Below are 20,536 nucleotides of genomic sequence, written 5' to 3'. Positions count from 1 at the left end.
CTGGGATTCTTTAACTTGTGGCCGATGCCCAGTACACGGGCGCTTTTGTATTTTGCCACCATTGCAATGTGACCGCCGCGATTGCTATCAAAATCCTGAGCTCGTGCTCAGAAGCATAATGTCATAGCTACTGAGCTATTTCAGCAGGTAGGAAATATTAACGGCATAGTACTCGATTCATGTGGCTATTCTCCAGCGTTGCGTTTTGGGTGAGTTGGTTGTACATGGTTCTTATTAGACCTTTGCGCGCATAAAGACAGGACATCGAACGAAGAAGGGACACACAACACGTGCATGTTGTGTGTCCCTCCTTTGACATCCTGTTTTTATGCGCGCAAAAGTCTAATAAGAACCTCTCCTTAAGCTATAGTAATATCTGCCAAACCCTAAACCTGGTCTCAAGTACAGTAAAACCTCGTTGATGTGACCTCGTTTCATATGATTCCCCGGTACCAATGTTTGCAATTGAGAAGACAATAAAAAAAAAATTGACCCAACACAGTTACGCTTTTTTTCATCAGTTCATATGTTGGCGGGAAACACGATCTTTCGGCACCAATGTGTAGTACATCGCCAAACTGCAATCGCATCTGTCTGGTAGATCCCATGTAAACAAGAAAAGGTGCGAGGCACGCACAATCGAGATCAGTAGCCACTTGCTGCAGCCACTTCCCTGCAATACTTGTCTACTCATCTTACGCGAAAACAGCGGCACGCACTCATTTTCCTATTCTGGCAACAGGAAATTTCTTGGGTTGTCGCATGCCTCATCCACAGATATCACCGCCAACACTAGTGCCATAAGCATCTTCAATTATCTGTATCACAGCCCGCAGAGCGTAGTGCCCGCTTTTAATAAGTGATAACTCAAACACGCTGCTCGTTTCCTGCTGCAGGCGACGCCAAGTGAGTGTCATGTTTTGCCCTGGTGGCACAGAAGGCATCGTGTTCTGGTATCGCTTAGCAGCTCGATCTGGTTTCGGCTTTCCATCATCGTCTTAAAACACTACAGATTAGAAAAACGACAACATGCATCTGGGGTTGCACGGGTCCTACGAGTTTCGTATGCGTCGGCGTTTCATGCCACAATGATTTCAGCCGAGTGGGCACGTCAAAACTTCCTGCCAGGATGCCCCACTCAAAGAAACTGCTGACCCAAACTGAATTCGAGGAGCGTAAACGTAAGCTTGCTGAAGTTACAGAAACAATGCCTGTCTCAGGCCCCACCAGTTCGGTGTGCATCAACATCTCGTGCTGCAACAATTCGTGCAATGCTTCACTTTACATTGATGTTAACTACAGTTGGGTCGGTAAAATTTTTCAGCGACTTCAGGTCGTACATTTTCCCGGACAGTACGTCTTTTCCTTGTGCTTTTTTTCTTTTTTCAGAAACTTATGAACAAGGTTCTACTGTCTGCATTTCTTCATTCAGCAGCACAGCACTCCATTGCTCTAGACAGAAATGATAGGGGCTGTACTTCCATAGCAACATTTTTTGTGGCATTTTCTAGTAATTTTCTCCATTCTAGCAGTCAATACGCAGATCTACACAGTCTTTCTCTGGACAGCTTCGAACACACTTACCTGGTCATAATCTATTTCTGTACATGTGACGCATCCTCTCGCATCGCCGCTGTAAAACTTCATGGCGTTCGGACTCCAGCAGACACTCGTGACGGGTGCGCGGTGAACGTCTTGAATTATGTACTTCTCCATCTGAAATCAACCAGAACAACCCTTCAGCAGGAGCTAAGTGGCGTTCGTTTACCCATTATTTTCAAAAGCAGCAACCTATTTTAAAGCATTCCTATGTATGTATTATATTGCATTTTAGACAGCATAAGAAGTCTAGTTTCAAATGGCGTAGATATACAGCGGCCTGCAAGCAAAATATTACGTATCAAATATGAGTGTAGATACATCCCAAAAAGCAAGCAAAAGCAGATGCTTTTTATGCCAAAATGCATGAAACACGAGTAGATATGTCATGACAAGCTTGTAAGAGCACATATTCTTTACACCAAAACTAAAAAAAAAAAAACGCTTATTACCACTTGCTGCAAATGTTGCAGAACCCATAATATAGAGAACCAGTATGGCTCTTTAACATTCATTACCTTTGAGATTTACCGGTGCCTACAGCACATGGAAAACCTCAAAGGTCACGGACTGCGATTTGTGTCACATCTGCTAACCAGTGGGTGCACACATCTACTTAGTTGCTATTGAAAGGCCGTCACCAAGAAAATTAAGACAATTATCGGCCCTGAAACTTTGTCAAGATTGCTTGAATAGCATATACTGCTACTTTGTAATTAATTTAGCCAAGGTAAAATGGCACCGAAGTTCACCTTTGAGTTCACAAAGAACACTATGCCTGTCAGGGAGAACATAATCCACAGATGCATACAAACAGATGCATATAAACAAGATGCATATAAACAGATGCATACAAACAGATGCATACAAACAGATGCAATAGTATAAAAAAAAATTATGCGATCCCCCACACGGTTGGAATAGGTGTAAACGAAGCTTTCAGTAGTGCTCGTGTTAAGTGGTGGTGATGTTGATGGTGGACAGTGAAGTTATTGAGCGCTTGGAGTAATACGAGAGTGGTAAGGTGGCATTTCCTTTGTTTGCACCACTTGTGTTTGTCCACGTAGTACACAGAACACACAGCGAGATATGTATGCTTTAGTGGGCAATTGTTTATAAACTGGCGAGAAGGTTAGCACTGTCACTGCCTCATATAGTGTAATGCACCGTGGCCAGAAGTTTTGAACATTAATTAAATTACAGTGCTTTTTGTGTCGAAACCAGAATCTGATTATCAAGCACGCTGTAACAGGAGACTACGGATTAATTTTGACCACTTGGGGTTTTTTAACGTGAACCTAAATCTAAGTACACAAGTGTTTTTGCATTTCACTTCTGTCGAGATGTGACCATTGCAGTCAGGACCGAACCTTCGACTTTGAGCAATGCCATAGCCATTATGATACTGCGTCAGGTACAGAAGTATTGATTTAATGGTTGGTCGCTTTCGAAGTGTCGTCTTGACACTGCAGTACTTTAATGGGGCTTTGCGTCTGCATGCCCTGCGTCAGTTCACAGCAGGACTCATTTGCACGATGTTTATTTTTCAGAAATAGCAGAAACATAGCATATGGTACTTTGAATTTACATTTATCCACTAGTCCTCAACTGCTACCACATGTAGTAGTAGCATTTTCTTCTTTTGAAGTAACCTCAAACAATGCATGCCTTCTAGGCGAGCAGCCACGAGCGAAGCGTTGTAAGGCCGTTCACTCGTTTTGTGACTACGAGGTGACTAAATGGGTAAGGCATCCAGTTCTACCCATTCTCTGCCTCCTCTCTTTACTTCCTCTCCGCACGTGAGCATAAAGGTAAGCACTGCAACTTCTGCAAAGCTCTTGCAGGGAGAGGGCATTGTGGCGGCTCCCCAGGAGCTATAGAGGGCATTGTGGCCACACTCCTCCAAAACGAGGCATGCTTTTTGACAATGCCTATCTTTCCTCCCACACTCCTAGCAAGTGCTTTCAACCACCTCCTGATGCAGCATGCAATACAACGACCACAGCAGCAGCAGTGAAAAGTCTAAGGAAGAGGCAAAGAAAGCTTTGCTTTAAAAGCAGACAGGACAGTTGTTGGACTAACAACATTACAGTAAACCAACAAGCAATGTGCGCTTCCTGCCAGGTTATGCTGCACTTGTAAGGGTTTGCGATGGAAAGAACGAACAGCTTAATAGACAACACTTGTCTTTCCGTGCTTCGTGAGCATGCACTTGACAGTCTCACAAGTTCACTTTATTCCAAGGCGCTGGAGTACAGAAAAGTCGGCACTGACGTGGGCTAGCTATATATTGTTTGCGCATCTGTACCAGCTTGTCCAGCACTTGGCCTCAAACATACCTTCGACTGCGTCCCCGTCATAGGAATCTGGTAGGCCACACAGAGGCCACTTTGGCAGCCCACGCACAGCATGAAGTCCACGGATGTTATGAGTGATATGGAGGTGATGGCATCCAGAATTTCCTAAAAGTGGTTTCAGTTTGATGATCAGATAGGAAACAATACTGAACTTACATATTTATCATCAACAGACCTATTTTATGTCCACTGTAGGACGAAGGCCTCTCTCATCGTTCTCAAGTCACCCATGTCCTGCACCAGCTGATACCATCCGATGCCTGCGAATTCCCTAACTTTACCTTGCCACCCACTTCTCTGCCACCCCTGACTACGCCTCCCTTCTCTTGGCACCCGTTCTGTAACTCTAAACGACTCCTGCATGGTTATCTAGCCCTATGCATTACATGGCCAGCTCAGCTCTATTTATTCCTCCTATTCCCAGCTAGAATATTGGCTATTCCCATTTGCTCTCTAATCAACACAACTGTCTTTTAATGGCTCTTAACGCTATGCCTATCGTTTTCTGTTTCATCACTCCTTGCGTGGGCCTTAACTTCTTCTCAAGCTTCTTTTGTTATCCTCAGTTTCTGCCCCATGTGTTAGTACCAGATGAATGCAATGACTGTGCTCTTTTCTTTTAAAGGATTGTGGTTAGCTGCCAGTCATTACTTGGAAAAGCCTGTACCTATATGCCCAAATCATTTTTATTTTTCTGTAAAGTTCCTTCTCATGATATGGCACTCTTGCACAGATTCTAGAGGCTGGCTGCCAATTACGAATTCTCGTTCTCTTGCTGGGCTATCGAACACTACCTTAGTCTGCTGCACATTAAACTTCACCTATTCTCGTACTTAGACAGCTAAGGTCCTCAAGCTTTTGTTGCATGTCATCTCTAGCATTGCTGAACTCTAATGTTGCATATAAAAAAAAATTTCGCAATGCATATATCAGACGTTATGTTCCCCTCCCTGCCTTCTAAGTCCTACAATGATTCAAATTATACAATGGCAGTTTTTAAAAAAGTTCTTATTAATGACAGATACATTATAAGCATTGAAAACCCATGGTCCGCTCAAATACAACCATTAAATGTACAAAGCAGCACCTTTTTGTAAGTTGACAAAACAATAAAATTCTCTTTTATTTACCTAAATAGCTGGATGAAGACATAACCTTACGTGGAAGGTCGATACATCGATGCAGCATCCTGGTTCATCTAGTGGCATTTCAAATGTGCTTTAGCCATGCTTTTCATTGTCAGTAGCAGTATAACGGTTTTGCGTTTTAATTGACGTCAATTTTCTCAAGAGGCAACAGCATGATTAGACCGTTGACTCAGTTATGGATGATGTGAATTTTCAAGGTCATCACCATATGGCACAACTACCAAAAAACATTTCAAAGTCAGTGTGTTAATTTTACTGTGGAAGAGGCATCAGGAGGAGATGGAGTCAAAACTCGGCTCACTAGGCCATTCTATCACTACATCTGCCACAAGGTTTTTCATTAGCATCAATAAGCAGTTGCAATGCAAACATTCACCAACACTGCTAATTAAATTTTTCACAACTAGCAACAATTAGTTGCCATGGTTATGATGAGTGTTTTTTCCTGCTCAATGCAAGAACATTGAGATTTGTGTGTTGTGCATTCACTCACAGTTCAGCCCCTCTATCACTACACCTGCCGAGACGATTTTCATTAACGACAACGAATAGTTAGAGTGTAAACATTTGCCAAGACAGTCAAGATTTTTTTCTACTAGCAACAAGTGATCATGGTTGTGATGTATGTTTGCTGATGCCTAATGCAAGAGCATCAGGAAATGTGTGCTGTGCATTCCAACTGACATCGGGGGCCGTATCCTTTGTCGACCAATTTCATGGATAGTTTCGTATAGTTTCGTGTTTATGTTATGTAACATGCAGCATTGTAACATGACGTGAAATACTGACCAGTGATGCAACATCCATCATCGCAGCAATGGGTCTGCTGTCTTTGCCAACAAATGTGCACTGAACATCATATTTCTAAAAGCGATTGGTCAAGAATGCAGACCCTGAATTAAAAAGCCTTAATTCATCGCTACATTTACGAACGGTGCCTGGTGACAACGATCACCAGCAGCCGCGTCAAAGCCAGGGCCTGTTAACAGTTTTACTCGGTGGCACAGACCAGACCAGTGTCATCACTTACTGCGCATTTTAGTCTCGTCACTGTGCTCTTGGTCCGGTCGAAGAGGAAAACGACCCCGACGTTGGAGCCGATGGCGACGTACTCGGCTACGACGTCCAGGCATGTCAACTTGACGTCAACCTTGCTGAGGCCCCTCTGCGCGTGCTGCGGTATCTGGCTCAAAAGGTGGGTCAGGGGCGCGAACTCCTTCAGGAACACCGGAAAGGTCCGCTCGTTCGCCGGCATCTTGGCCAGGCCGTTTCGCGCTAAGCCATCGCCGCTAGCTGACTCCGCGCTTGTTTGCGCAGCGTCTGGGGATGGGAGCTCCATCGGCGTTCGCCGTCAGCATGGTACCGCGGTGTTCATCTACGGGCGGGAGAGATGTATACAATGATCGATAACAAAATGTGGCCGGCCAACAATGGCCCCGACCTAACATCGATAACCGTGCGCGAGCTACTGATCCGGTCATCTCCACCCCAAGCTTCAAACACGGCAATCAAGCCGAACGGGTGATAGGAATGTTATCTCTGCGGTACGTGTTCTATTTGCGTTGACGCTGTCATAGCAAAGGGGGGAAACCGCTGACGAGCCAACGTTACGCACAAGTTAGGAAGGCGAGTTTCATCTGAACCGCGCTGCTATCGTAGCGGGCGCAGCTACACATGTCTGTCGCAGCTCTTGTATGTAACCTCGCGGACACGCACCCACAGATGCCTTGCGTAAAGAGTTCTGTGTACGTGACAAGGTCTGTCAAAACGACGACGGTCGATGTACTACACGTTCTGCGGCAGCAGGCTTCTTGTCGAAACTGACAACTGAGCGCGGAATTACTTTTCCGAGCAGTCTCTTCTGGCATGTCGTTACGACCATAGATCTGTCATTATAACAGCCCTAGCTGTGTATTGACACCAAGCAATTACGGGCGATTGTGCTTTTAGAAGGCGCAGAAATCACTATACTTACGTGTTTCTTCTTTTTCTGTCGGGACCACCGGTTTTACGTCGTCGATCAATGTGTCGTGCGACGCGTAAAAAGCGGAGGTGTCTTCTTCCGACGAAAGGTGACGCACACTTGGACGGATGGATCCGCTTGCCTCGGTGTGAACGTACGCTGTTACGCGGAAAGGGAGGCACAATCGAGACACGGAACTAGAAGCTTCGCTCTTTGGTTATCCCGATCACGACCCACCGTCAAAACAAAACTCCTCCCGACAAGCATCGGAAGCGACGTACGCGCCCCCTATTGAATGACTAACGTCATTGTTTTACAACGTGAAGCTAAACAGAAAAAAATTTGGCTCATACACAAGTTCTTGCTACGCACAAATAGCTGTCGACAGCGATTTTTTTAGAAACAAACTTGTTTAGAAGCAACGTTTTGTTGAGAAGCAACAAGTGGCTACGAAACTGACATAACCGGAAGTTGTGTAGGTACTTCCGCACGCAGTGCGTCTGCAACTGAGCGTAGGCTTTCAGCCGCTAATTATTTCATTTAGTTCGTTAAACGAGTGGCGAAATTCTTCCTTAATCCCGAATATTTGTTGTTCTAGGACTATCGGAGTGATGGCCTCGACAACGACAGCCTGTTGAAGGCGAACGCGGGTAAAGTACTTTTCGCCTACGTCCCACACCGCCGACGGTAAGAGCACGTTGAGACCACGATCTTTTACTACTGCTGTTGGTTTTCGCTTTGTTATTTTATTGCTTGTCCGTTTGCCTGCTTCTCGTCTAGCGTAGCCGCTTTCTACGGCGATCGCCGTTATCGGCTTCTTGGCGGTCGCGTCACGAATACGAAACTTGCAACCTTCCTCCTTTCTGTCTTTCTATCCGCTTTTAAGCCGGTGTTTGGTGAATGACTGGCCGGAGTTGCAGAGTGAGCAGGAAAAACGTTTCGTTCCCCGTCTTTGCGTGCTTTTTGAACGCTCCGAGTCCGTTCTGAACGAACCGCCATGAATCCGGGCAACATAGCCTTGGCCAAGAAGTACGTCAAGCCGTCGTACGTCGTACAGGCCGGACAAGCCATCGGCGCGCACGAATCCAAGGTATCGCAGTTGCTCGAGCAGGGTCGCATCCCCGACGACGGCTGGGACGATGCCACCATCGAGCTCATGCTCCATCAGCTCTCGATGATGGACAGCAACAACTTCATCGGAAACTCCGGCGTCGGCGAACGCGAAGCTCGCATCGCGTCGACTCTGGTCAGCCGCCGCCACTACCGCATGGGCCACGGCATCGGCCGCTCCGGCGACATCTGCGAAACGCAGCCGAAGGCGGCCGGCTCGAGCCTCATGAACAAGCTGACAAACTCCATGCTGCTTCACATGCTTCAGGCGGCCGGCGTGCCCGCTGCCAAGTCGTGCTTCATCGTTCCCATGGCGACCGGCATGTGCCTGTCCCTCTGCATGCTCGCCTTCCGGAGGCAGCGTCCGCAGGCGCGCTACGTCGTCTGGTCCAGGATCGACCAGAAGTCGTGCTTCAAGTCGATCCTCACCGCGGGCTTCGAGCCGGTCGTCGTCGAGCTTCTGCAACTCGGCGACGAGTTGCAGACGGACATCGCGGCCATGCGCGCCAAGCTCCGCGAGCTCGGACCGAAGTCGGTCGCGTGCGTCCTCACGACGACGTCATGCTTCGCGCCCCGCGCGCCGGACAGCCTCGAGCAGGTGGCGCAGCTGTGCGCCGAGTTCGACGTGCCGCACCTCGTGAACAACGCGTACGGCGTCCAGTGCACGAAGTGCATGCACCTCATCCAGCAGGCGTCGCGCGTCGGTCGCCTCGACGCGTTCGTGCAGAGCACGGACAAGAACTTCCTGGTTCCCGTCGGTGGCGGCGTCGTGGCGGGCTTCGACAAGGCGCTCGTCGACGGCATCGCGCAGACGTACCCCGGTCGCGCCTCGGCTGCCCCCACTATGGACGTGTTCATCACCTTGCTTTCGCTCGGCCTGTCCGGTTACATGAGGCTGCGCGACGAACGGCGCGGCATGTTCAAATACCTGCAGGAGAGTCTCGCCAAGGTGGCCGAAAAGCACGGTCAGAGGGTCCTGCGCACGCCCAGCAACCGGATTTCGATGGCCATGACCGTCCCGGCTGGGGACGCCGACGCCGTGACGGGCATCGGGGCCATGCTGTTCACCCGTCTCGTTTCTGGCGCTAGGGCCGTGCCCACGGACCGAACGGAACCGAAAAAAGTGGGCGACTGGACGTTCCAGAATTGGGGTTCGCACTCCAACTGCTACCCGTCTTCTTACCTGACGGCGGCCTCTGCCCTGGGCCTGCAAAAGGAAGAAGTGGACGTGTTTGTGCAAAAGCTGGACAAGGTACTGACCAAAGCGTGTAGTAGCCGGAAGGGCGAATGTGACCGTACCGAAGTCAGATTTGACTGTTAGTTTGTGCTTCTGCAAAGGCCGTCCTCAAATGCGTCATTGAGAATGTTGACTCCGGTGAAGCCCTTGACGTCGATGGCATTTTTCGTGGTTATGCGGGCCAACTTCAAAGTATGTCTCATGCTTTCAATCAAGCGTCGCGCAGAAATTGCTGGCCAACTGGCGAACGTTTTGACTTGAAGCAAAATGTAGTCTCTTTCAGAGTGATTGAATGACCACCAATGGTTATAATCGCAGTGTTCGTGGTCGTCAGATGTGGAAAGTTTGTTGTCAGTTGCTTTTAAGTACTGCTATCTTTAGTTGCTGTTAACAGCTGTGTACAGTCAAGCATGCTGCATTTATATCAGTGTATTCGTGTAGACAAAAGCAAAAATTTCTATCCTCTAGTCGCCTCCACAACAACGTATCGTACATTTATCGCAACTGTGGCAGCATCTGCAATAGCTCAGTTGCAGACAAATGTAAAATTTTGTGTGTGTTACTCATGGGAGATGTTATAAATTTTCGAAGCTGCAACGACTCAGGGCCTATTTTTTGTTGCCACTGGCTACTGGAAAGCCATTTCTAGTGAATTGTCCATCACTGGCTGTAATGTGGAAAAAGTAATCCTTTTGGAAGGCCTGTTTCAACTCTGCAGTACAAAAATCAAGAAATTGAGCTAAAGAAAAGGCACTGAGAGTACTACCTTACTGTGGTAAGCAGTTTGAGCCGGAAAGCGGGTTTTATTGTTGCATTGTTGTAGTTAATATAGAGTATGTGATGCCTTGCATCATGTGATACATATCCATCAACATTTTTGTTTTAATAAATATACTTTTGAACAGCTTTTTTTTTTCCTCTCACCAAATTCTGGTATCACATAAGTGATTTGATATTTCAGTATGTGTTTCACCTGTCATTAAAAAATTGTCACATTGTTGAAAGCAGCCCCAAAGGATTTCTTGCCAGGCCTCACCAGAAATTTCGGTTATACATGATGATGATATCTGCTTTATGCAGCAGTTTGATACTTTGAAGAGACAACATTCAATGCGTGACCTACACGCTGATGATATGCCCAAACCTTATGAGGGCCCCTTAAGAAATTTATTTGGTCCCAGAAAGTGTCTATGTCAGGTAGGCACTTGAGATCATTCGTGTGGAGCGCTAATGTCATCTGCTGTTTGCACCATGTTGCCACTCGTGATTACATTTCAGTGAATTCCGTGCTTTTGAAGGCTAACTTGGAATCTGTTATGTGACGTATTCACGCCAAACATGAGCATGCTTGCAGAAATTGTTTAGTCATATTCTTGCCACCAGCCTCCAAGAAAATTGACACTAATTTGTAATTTGACATAAGCCATGGTGTTGTCACAGATGATGAAAAGCAACCACGAAGTGTGTGTTGAATACCGCAAAACAAGATAAAAATCCAGGATGCAGAAGAAACATGGCAGCTCGCCACACAACGTTGCATCATGATTTGTGTGTTTTGGGCAAAGAAAAGCTGATCTCACCATATCGAACATGACGAGATGCTCATTTTGCCCACATATATAAGGGTCCTGCTTCTGGCATCCAACCAGCTTATTTAAACAAAAAGATTGGTGCCAGTCAGTAATAAAGATCAGCTTGCAAAATGATTATGCCTTCAAGCTACCTCTGGGTCCCGGGAGATTAAAGGAAACCTGAAAAAAAAGCATAGTTCCAGCTGTATTATTAAGTCACCCTCCTGAAATACTGCAAAAGCCACTCGTGCCATGAAAAGAGGCTTGCTAAGCCAGAAAAGACTTAAAGGCTGAAGACAGGTGACCTGGAAGTTCCCATACTTGCCATTACGTCATGGATTTTGATGGCATTTGCTCTAACCTAATTAACATTCTGTAAGCAAAGGTAGACTACAATGTGTTCTATAGGAAGCAAAGCCAGACTGAGATTAGTTTCAGAAACACTAATTCGGCCACGACTGGCCAAATATGAGAAATGCTTTTGAAATCTGGGACATTACACCAACGTGCATTCACTTTTGTTTTGCCGCTAAAGAAATGAAACTGACTTTCGTTTTCTCTTCTAACAATGAACCGATTACTGCGAAATTAACGAAACTCGTATTTTGAAGGAATGCCCTATCTGTCTAAACTAGTTCAGTGTATCTCTTCAGTGTCACTACTACACATTATGCTTTAGGTAGGACTCACTGTGTGCCTTATGACCACTGCTTTCGTTATGCTAGAAATGTGCTAATTTTCAGTCCTTTAACACTAACATTTATGTCAAGATGTAGCAGTCGCAACCTATACTGCAATACCCAGAATTACTGCCTGATCACTGGCGTTCTGGATGGATGAGTAGCAGTAATAACTGCTCAGACAAGTCTTGAGAATTGTGTGAAACTTCAAGGAAGCACCTCAAGGAGCATAAATGAAAGTTATCTGCTTTTTTTAGTACAGCTACTGCAAATAAAAAAAAAACTGAAGTATACAAAATATGCACCTGGTTCCTAGTTTCAAACATTTATAAGTCAGATCACAAAAAAAAATTATTAAAGATTTGTTCACCCCAATACTAGCCATGGTGATGCCCATGCTATGGAGGAAGTAGTAGCTTCAGAAATGTGAAAATGGGTAAGTTCCTATTGTGGCAGGAAACATTTGTTTTTACTCATTGCAGCAAGCACCTAGTTCATTCTTTACTGCATTCTTTAGGCTCTGCGAGCAATGGTTGTCAGGTCAGGAAGCATGCAAAAACCTCCTCGTACTTGATTATTGCAAATTGACCAGCTTCTGTGTGTATGCGAGGTGGTCTATACTTGCGGACAACTTTCTGCGGCAATGAAGGGAAAGCTGCAGAGGCAAAGCAGGCACAAGTGAGCGCTTCTGAAGAGCCTCCCATGTTTTCATCCATGTTAGTTTGAGCTGGGGAAGAGAAAACACAAACACCCTACTAGCAACAGTTACATGAGATAAAACGCACCACTGAATGTAAAAGCTTGCCGATTTTGCGGCTTTTCCCTTCCTAGTTTGCATAAACGCGAAACTGTCGCACGGGAAGCTGCGTCGATTCAGCGTCTGTTCTGAGCGACCAAAAGCACTGTCAAACGATGGCACACTACTTGGTGCCGTAACACATGTTAACACATGCGCCCGTAGCTTCCCTTTCATTGCAACAGAAAGTTGTCCGCAAGTATAGTTTGTGTTCAACTGGTGCTGGAGCCTCCACATGTTGTGCATAGTTCATGTACAGTAATGTGAACTGTTGCACAATATTGTACAGTAATGAATAAGAGCACTTGCACAGGCAGTGTTTAATACGTAAGAGATTAGAGAGCTAGTGACACTTCGGTCGAAAGTCGGTCAGAAATCGAGTGCATGCTCTTGTGCGAGTAAAAACCCCACATGACCGGATGGATCGCTTGTAATAGTCCATAAGCTGTCAAAGTGCTGATGGATAAAACCGACCCACAGTGTGAAAAACAAAGTTGCACTTTATATTGGACAAACACAGCTATCAAAATAACATACTCATGAGTCTATACCGTTGTTTGAGACATTGCTAAAACAGCCTGTGTGTCCCGTTGGGAAATTGACAACCCAAAAGCAGCAGCTTTAGCTTCACTATTGCTGTCATTTAAGAATGATGTTGCCGAGTCGACCAAAGCACAAATTTTGTATCTTCTTATTAAAGAAGTGCTAGGAGCACTGGAGGCTAGTTTCGTTGATACCTCCAGTTGAAGTTTTATTTTTCCAGACTTCCAATTTGACAATAATTGTCAAATATGACAAATAGTTTCAATTAAATGGTCATTTCAGACGGTACATGTTACTAGAAGAATTCCAATGGAAGTGTTTAACAACTAGAAAAACTGTCAGTCGAATTGATCAATTTCTACAGTTGTAGTAAGGAATGAGTTAAGCTGACCTGCGCGCCAATCAGCAAGTACAAGGGACACGTAGACATCCAACCTGACACTCGCTGTCACATGATTGCAGGCACGAAGCACTCTTGAGGGGTGGTGAGGGAGGTCAACAATAAATGATGCTACTTTCATTATCCTCGAGGCTATTAGCTTTAACAGGTGGCTGGAGGCTACGAGTGAGAGATGAGGTTTCAGTCGGTCACTTTTCAAAACCCAGAATAGTTTTGCCCAAACCTGCACTTCAGCTGCCACTTTAGTTGTTCAGAAGTACTGTGATACCTGTTGTTGCTGTTCAGCTATTTTTGTAGTTCAGAACACAACAAAGTTGTAGTTGTGGTTATAGCCAACTGATCAATAGCCAAGTGCCTGCCTGATGCAAAGGACATAGCTACAATCAGGTTAGTTAGTCGCATTACCGAGGGGGTGGTGTAGCCCTTTTTGTGAAAAATAATCTCGGTTTTACTATACCGTCTGCGATTACGTTTTCATCCAGCGATATTGAAATGATGTTCGTGAAAACAGATACTGGTAATATTGCAGGCGTAGTCTATCGACCTCCCAACGTGACCCTTGGCAGTTTTCTCAATGAAATGAAATCAATTTTACCTAGCTTACAAAACTACCAAGCTACGCAGGTTGTAATCGTTGGTAACGTGAATATTGATGTACTTCATCCAATTCACAATGATTATTCTTACCTCCTTAAATTGTTCAATTTCCGAAATTTAATGTGTCCCCCGACACGTATAATAAGCACTACGCCTACTCTAATTGATCATGCATTGACGAATATCAAGTCTGGAATTGTTAGCGGAGTGTACAGTCTACCTCTTCCAGACCGTTTGCTTATATTCAGGGAATTTAACAGCCAAAATCTCAAGCCATTACAAGCTGATGGGAGGCTTATAACTACATAAAATTATAAGAAGTTTAGAGATAAAATCATGGAAGCCAACTTTGAGCAAATGTACAATGATGACGTACACATAGAGTTTTCCAACTTATTCAGCTCAATTAGCAATTTGATAACTGAATGTAGCAGTACATATACTCGAAGTTCTTACAATCAGCCTATCTGTCTATGGATGACGACACAATAGGAGTAATTCTTACTACTTAGGACAGTGCAGGACATTTCGCAACAAAGCGGTGTCCATGATGAGAGTCTGAAAGACACATCTTAATTCACAACGTATCGGTCAAGCTGCCGGTGATTCGAAACAACTGTGGTGAATAGTAAATGAGGTTATAGGTACAAAGTCTAAAAAGAGTGTTCATCCTCCCTCTATCGATGCAGACACTGTTGAAGACTTCCAACACGTATTGCACTACTTTAGGCCCAGCGCTAGCCGCTCAGCTACCACAACTAAATAGTGAAGCTCTTTCTGCTCCAAATCCAGCAGTAAATTCATTTATCCTAGGTGAGATAGAACTTAATGAGGTCATTTCAAACATATTAAATACACCTAATAATAAAGCGTCAGGGCCTGATGGCATTTCTGTAAGGTTGCTTTTAAGAAAAATATTGATATCCTAGGCCCAGTTTTGTGTCACATGTTCAATCATTCTATTACACAAGCAAAGTACGCAAATTCCCCTAAAAATTGCCAAAGTCACTACAATCCATAAAAAAGGTGATCCGGATCGTCTGACCCTTCAAATTGTTAGGCCAATCCCATAATTAATACTGTTTTTGACAAAATTATATTGAATCAGATCAAAAAATTCCTTGATAAGTACAATGTACTTTGCCATCAGCAACACCGCTTTAGACCTCATTTCTCAAGAGCTCAAAATATAGCTTTACAAGTAAATAAACTAGTAGCTGTCATCTTTTTAGATTTAAGGAAAGCATTCGATACAATGGATCATTGCATATCACTGGACAAACTAAAGCATTGTGGGTTTTGAAGCAAAGTTTTCGACTTCTTATCAAGTTATATGAAAGATTGATCTCGGGTCATGAAAATCAATAACTTCTTCAAAACAATATATCATTACTGGAGTCCCACAGGGCTCCGTATTAGGTCCCCTTCTTTTTTTCCTTGTATGTAAATGACCTGCAACAAATAATCGACTCTGTAGAAATATTGATGTACGCAGATGATCCATGCATTATAGTAAATACGCATAATATTGCAGAACTTAGCCACGAGGTAAATCTAGAGTTAAAGAATGTCAGACTGGTTTTTAGGTAACAAATTAACACAAAGATAACAAAATATATTGTTTTTCAGGCACGCTTCAAATTAGTAGATAATACATGTGTAAATATACATATAACATTTTATTGGAATAGACAAGTTCTTACAGATACCTTGGAGTAATTTTTGATAAAAACCTGCAATGGGAAGATCATATAAACAGTGTCTGCTCTAGATTAGCATGCGGTTGCCACGGCCTAAGTCTAGTCTGCGAGTACTTTGACACCTCAGCTTTACGACTAATGTATTTTGCTTTCATGGAAAGTCACCTGAGGTATTGCATCGGCTCGTGGGGATGAGCGTATAAAACCATATTAAATCCAGTTATCAAGCTCTGAAAACGCACAATTAGAATTATGTCTCATTCCAAGTATTACGATCACACGGCCACATTATTCCATCAATATCAAATATTAACATTCGACTACTTACGTCAGCAGAGCATTTCATTGTTTGTAGGGTTGCTAGATTCAACCACCCATTCAACTTACCCATATTTTACTTGTCGTCACATTGTACAAGAAATGACTGCAGGTGATTTTAACCTCGCACTATGTAGCAATGTATACGGAGAGAATATGCTACGGTTCACAGGAATTAGAACCTGGAAAAGACTTCCAGTGGGAATCATTAATTCTTTGAGGTTTCCTAATGCCATGAAAAAATATTTTCTTTCTTTGTTAAAGACGGAGTAATTATGAATTCCTTGACAGGTCTGCAGAAAGGAAAAACAATTATATCTAATAGAATATTTGCTGTGTATTTTATGCAATTAGCATCACATAATTGTGTTGTTTTAGTATGTATTAAAATATCATATTGCTCTGGTTTTGCTCATTATGTATGTATTGTAATTAAAACGTTTTATCAATCAGTTCAGTACTAACTGACAATTGTTTCACATTTTTGTGGGATATTTAAAAGATATTCACATTGTAGTGCACAACGAAATTGAGATAACTATTTTCCTGTATTTGAATTATGCCCCTTAACATTGTTCTTTCATACTCTGATGTATCTTACCTTTTGTTCTATTGACTTCCTTTTTGTTGATTTGTGAATTTATGATAAAGAACCTTATATATACAATTAGTATTGCTTTCTTTATTCTTTGCTGTGCTAGGATTTCTTTTATATTTATTGGACCTTCAACTAGCCTTTGGCTACAGGTCCGACAAGTGTTTGTGACTTGTGTATAATAACATGGAAATAAACAATCAATGCTTAGCCTATGGCAGAACTTATATGGCTGAATATAATACCCTGGTATAAATTTTGTGTTGCAGGGGACGAACAGCCTCTTGAACTGACAACAAAAGAAGCATGCTGCTTTTGCGTAAAAGATTCTACCGTTTAATACGGCGGGTGTTCCCTTCTTTGGAGTACGCAGACCACGAGAAGGTCAAGCGACGGCTCAGTTTTGTTTACGCTGTTGCAGCATGGCAGGGCTTTGCGTTGGTGCTCTATGTAATCTACAAACGCAGGGCACCGAAAACCGAAGAAGGAGCCATCGACTACCGTAAGCACCTCTGCTGTCCCTTAAACCCACATACAAATTTTGGGAAACTTCTGCAGTCATGATTATCATTCATGTAATTGCATTTCAAAACCCAATGAAACGTTCATGAAAAACTTCAGTGATAGCTGTAGGTTTTGAGCTGTCGCTGTGCTTATTCAAAACTGCCGCAATAGCTGTACTCAGCTATCGCTGTGACTCAGCTGACACGATAGCTCCTTATAGCAAAAGCTGCTGTTCCGTATGTTGCAGTTCTACCACAATAGCTGTAGCTCCTGTACAGCTAATGTGGTTGTTACACCACCAGAGTTTTGAACTACTGCAATAGCCGCAGTTGCTGTTCAGCTATTGCTGTACTCGAGAACTTAAGAGGAAGCTTTAGCTCGGGTGCTCCTATCTAAATACATGTAAAAGGAGAATTCGTTTTTCTCGGCAACCACTGCACCAAATTTGACGGGGTTTGCTGCATTTAAAAGAAAAACTTAAAATCTAGTGACTGTTGGTTTCGAATTTTCGAGTTAGGTCGTCAATTTTTTATTGAAAATTGGCAAAAATTGAAAATTTTCAAAAAACGAAACTATGAAGTTTACGACTCTGTAACTCAACCACTAAAAATGATAATACAATTCTGTGAATTGAATCTAATAGTACATCTAAAGTGGACAAAATTGATATGTTACGCATGAATATAAAAAATTTATTCATAGGGAAATACAACTTTTGCAAAACCATTGTAACCAACGTAACAAATTCACGTAAGATGTAAAATGACATATTGCATTTGTCCGCTTTGAATGATCTAATGGATGCCGTTTACAGAACCGCGATATCAGTTCTTGATGCAGAGCTATGAATTTGTAAACTTCGTGCTTCTATTTTTTTCAAACGGTCAAATATTTGAAAATCGTTTTAAGAAAATTCAAGCTCTAAATCGAAATTCCGCTTCCAACAGTCACTAGAATTTAACTTTCTCTTTCAAATGCAACAAATTTCATCACAATCGGTCCAGGGGTTATCTCATAAAAACGTTTTTGCGTTTTTACATGTATTTGAATAGGCCGCGTCGGAGTTGGGCCCGAGCTAAAGCTTCCTCTTAAGCTACAGTCGTGCCCAACAGAAAATGAGCTAGTGCATAACATATGTAATGGGCAGATCCCACATACTTTAGTAAATCAGAAATAAATTGCACACAACTTATTACCAGAAACTCAAGGAGTGTAACAGCAATGCTGATCACTTTAAGTAGTCTCTCTTTTCATTCGGAAGTAGAGTGTGGAATAAATCGCCTAGGAGCTCAACTAATGTGACATCATTAGATAACTTATCCTTGTGCAAGACGCATTTGCGTGCACTGCACTAAAGCAAAATATTAAGTCAAGCTAGATTGACAGATTATTTGTGTAGAAGTATACCATTGTTTTTTGTATTCTAATCTACCACTTTATTACGTAGAAAATTACCACTGCTGTTCCTTGATTTGAACCGTCTGTGTCAAAATGGATGGGTTGATACAAACCCCACTCGACTTCTCTCTATGCCGTGCTCTCCGATTTGGCCAGTGCTGACATCATACGAGAGGTACCATGATCCACAATAGATGGCGCCACATAGATTTTTTCTTCCTTTTTCGCTTGGAAAAGCGTTCTCACTACCAATTGACGAATTTGTCATTACAGAGGCCTAATCTTTCAATATAACCTCGGCCTAATTTTCCTTGAGTGTCCCTCTGATAGGAAGCTTTAGCTAAATGTCAACTGCGATTATTTCCCTATTTAAATATATGTGAAATGCTGAAATTGTCTCGTCAGACAACCACTTCACTGACTCAAATAAAATTTGTTGCATATAAGAGGGAAAGTTAAATTCTGCAGATTGCAAGGAGCAGAATTTTCATTTAGTGCGTTGAGAATGTTTCATGAAAAGTGCAAAAAATTGGCAAGCTTAAAAAAAAACTAAGTCAAATGAAGCGAAAAGTTTACAACTCTGCACCAAAAGCAGACAACACAGCCTATTGAATCTTGTTAGGGCATCTGAACTGGACAAGTGTGATATGCATGTTTATAGCTTACATGAAACTGTTACAATGCCTTACAATAATTCTGCAAAAGTCCTGCTCGCAAATTAGTGGTACACTTCAAAAGCGTGTATAGCACAATTCCATCTGCTCTTGATATTTTTTTATAGCCAAGTTACAGAGTTGTGTAAACTTGATGCTTGTCTTTCCGAAATTCACAATCTGAATAATATATTTCCTTTCTACAGTCGCTAGACTAACTTCTTTAAAATGCAACAAACTTCATCAAAATCGGTGCAGTGGATGCCATGCAAAACAATTTCTCCACTCCCATGCATTTAGATAGAAGCTCGCTAGCTGAAGCTTCCCAACTTATCACAGCCATACAAACCACTGTGTGCATTTGCATTGAAGTTATGTCTTCATGATCGTATTTCGTGGCTAACGCTTTCTTACTTTTGCCTCATTGCCTTTTACAGCAAAGATGCTTGCAGGAGCTCAAAAGAATGCCCACAGCGGCACGATTATTTATTTCGGTCGTGGCAAGCTTTCCAAGGAGCACCTTACTGAAGAGGACCTGGCCAAGATTCGAGAACAGAAGGAAGCAGCCACAAAGACGGAAGAACATGAGCCAGCCAGTGCTTAGCATTACAGCATAATAGGGTTGCAGTCTTTGTGAATACATGCTACATCATCTTGTCATGAATGAGGCCAAGTGCTTCCTGTACAACATTTATTTCGACACAAGCCAACAAGTGCAGGTTCAGGTGAACCTATTGCTTCAACATTGAAAGCTGCATTCTTAAAGCAGAGAGACATCTTGTAGCATGACAGCAATAATCAGAAGTGTACACACACACACCTACACACAGGCACAGCTGTGCGCATCATCGCATTGTGGCTTCCTCAAATGTACAAACCACTGTCGTTGCCGCAGTACCTCAAATTGTGACCAGTGCACCAGCATTGAACTGGTAAGCTAGTAGCAGCTCTGTGCATTCATAAGCTGGCAAAAGAACTGTTCAAGCTGACCACTTGGCGTAGCCTTGCAAATGAGAAGTTGGAGACAGAGAGCGTTTAGAAAATTCAACACCTAAATACTACAGCAATAGCTGTAGTTGCTTTCACCTATCGCTGTCCTTGTTCAGAACTACAAGAGCTGCTCTTCAGAAACTGTTGCGTCACTGAACTAAAGTAACAGCTTTAGTTTGTGAGCTATTGCTGTATCACAAAACTACAGCAATAGCTCCCAACAAAACTACAGTGATAGCTCAAGGATCTTGCATCAAGATGCACACCGTGTTTTTAACCCGGCTGTATTTATTTGCAGTAGTTGTGGCGTATGTCCCTTTTACTGCATAACACACAGAGACAGGTCTCATTGGCACAGTCATTTGCACTTTCATGCA

General features: G+C 43.3%; 2 protein-coding genes across 3 annotated transcripts in view; one reads left to right on the top strand and one right to left on the bottom strand.

Moving 5' to 3' along the window:
* The window catches only part of LOC135905672 (tectonin beta-propeller repeat-containing protein 2), a 47,643-nt gene extending 40,287 nt beyond the window's left edge, over positions 1 to 7,356 (bottom strand). The window contains exons 1-4 of one of the 2 annotated variants that reach the window (XM_065436631.2): positions 7,080 to 7,356; positions 6,135 to 6,479; positions 3,939 to 4,061; positions 1,585 to 1,716 (exon numbers count right to left, since the gene is read on the bottom strand). In XM_065436631.2, the coding sequence (XP_065292703.1) occupies positions 1,585 to 1,716; positions 3,939 to 4,061; positions 6,135 to 6,443 (564 nt within the window). In that variant the 5' untranslated portion in view covers positions 6,444 to 6,479; positions 7,080 to 7,356. The remainder of the gene's footprint in view (positions 1 to 1,584; positions 1,717 to 3,938; positions 4,062 to 6,134; positions 6,480 to 7,079) is intronic. The other variant, XM_065436632.2, reaches the window with a different exon arrangement.
* A 485-nt stretch (positions 7,357 to 7,841) lies between these two features.
* Positions 7,842 to 19,833, top strand: SecS (Sec synthetase). Its single transcript, XM_065436635.2, has 4 exons — positions 7,842 to 9,443; positions 10,924 to 10,947; positions 16,917 to 17,116; positions 19,607 to 19,833. The coding sequence occupies exons 1-4, from the start codon at positions 8,065 to 8,067 to the stop codon at positions 19,771 to 19,773; spliced, it is 1,770 nt and encodes a 589-aa protein (XP_065292707.1). The 5' UTR covers positions 7,842 to 8,064; the 3' UTR covers positions 19,774 to 19,833.
* Positions 19,834 to 20,536: the final 703 nt, after the last annotated feature.

This window comes from Dermacentor albipictus, chromosome 7, assembly GCF_038994185.2.
Source record: "Dermacentor albipictus isolate Rhodes 1998 colony chromosome 7, USDA_Dalb.pri_finalv2, whole genome shotgun sequence".
Lineage (NCBI taxonomy): Eukaryota > Metazoa > Arthropoda > Arachnida > Ixodida > Ixodidae > Dermacentor > Dermacentor albipictus.
This window is presented reverse-complemented; position numbering and strand designations above follow the sequence as displayed.

Coding starts and splice junctions, on each gene's coding strand:
- SecS (XM_065436635.2), top strand. CDS start 8,065: ATGAATCCGGGCAACATAGCCTTGGCCAAGAAGTACGTCAAGCCGTCG. Junction 9,444..10,923: donor GACAAGGTACTGACCAAAGC/GTGTAGTAGCCG, acceptor AGGATGCAGAAG/AAACATGGCAGCTCGCCACA. Junction 17,117..19,606: donor AGAAGGAGCCATCGACTACC/GTAAGCACCTCT, acceptor TGCCTTTTACAG/CAAAGATGCTTGCAGGAGCT.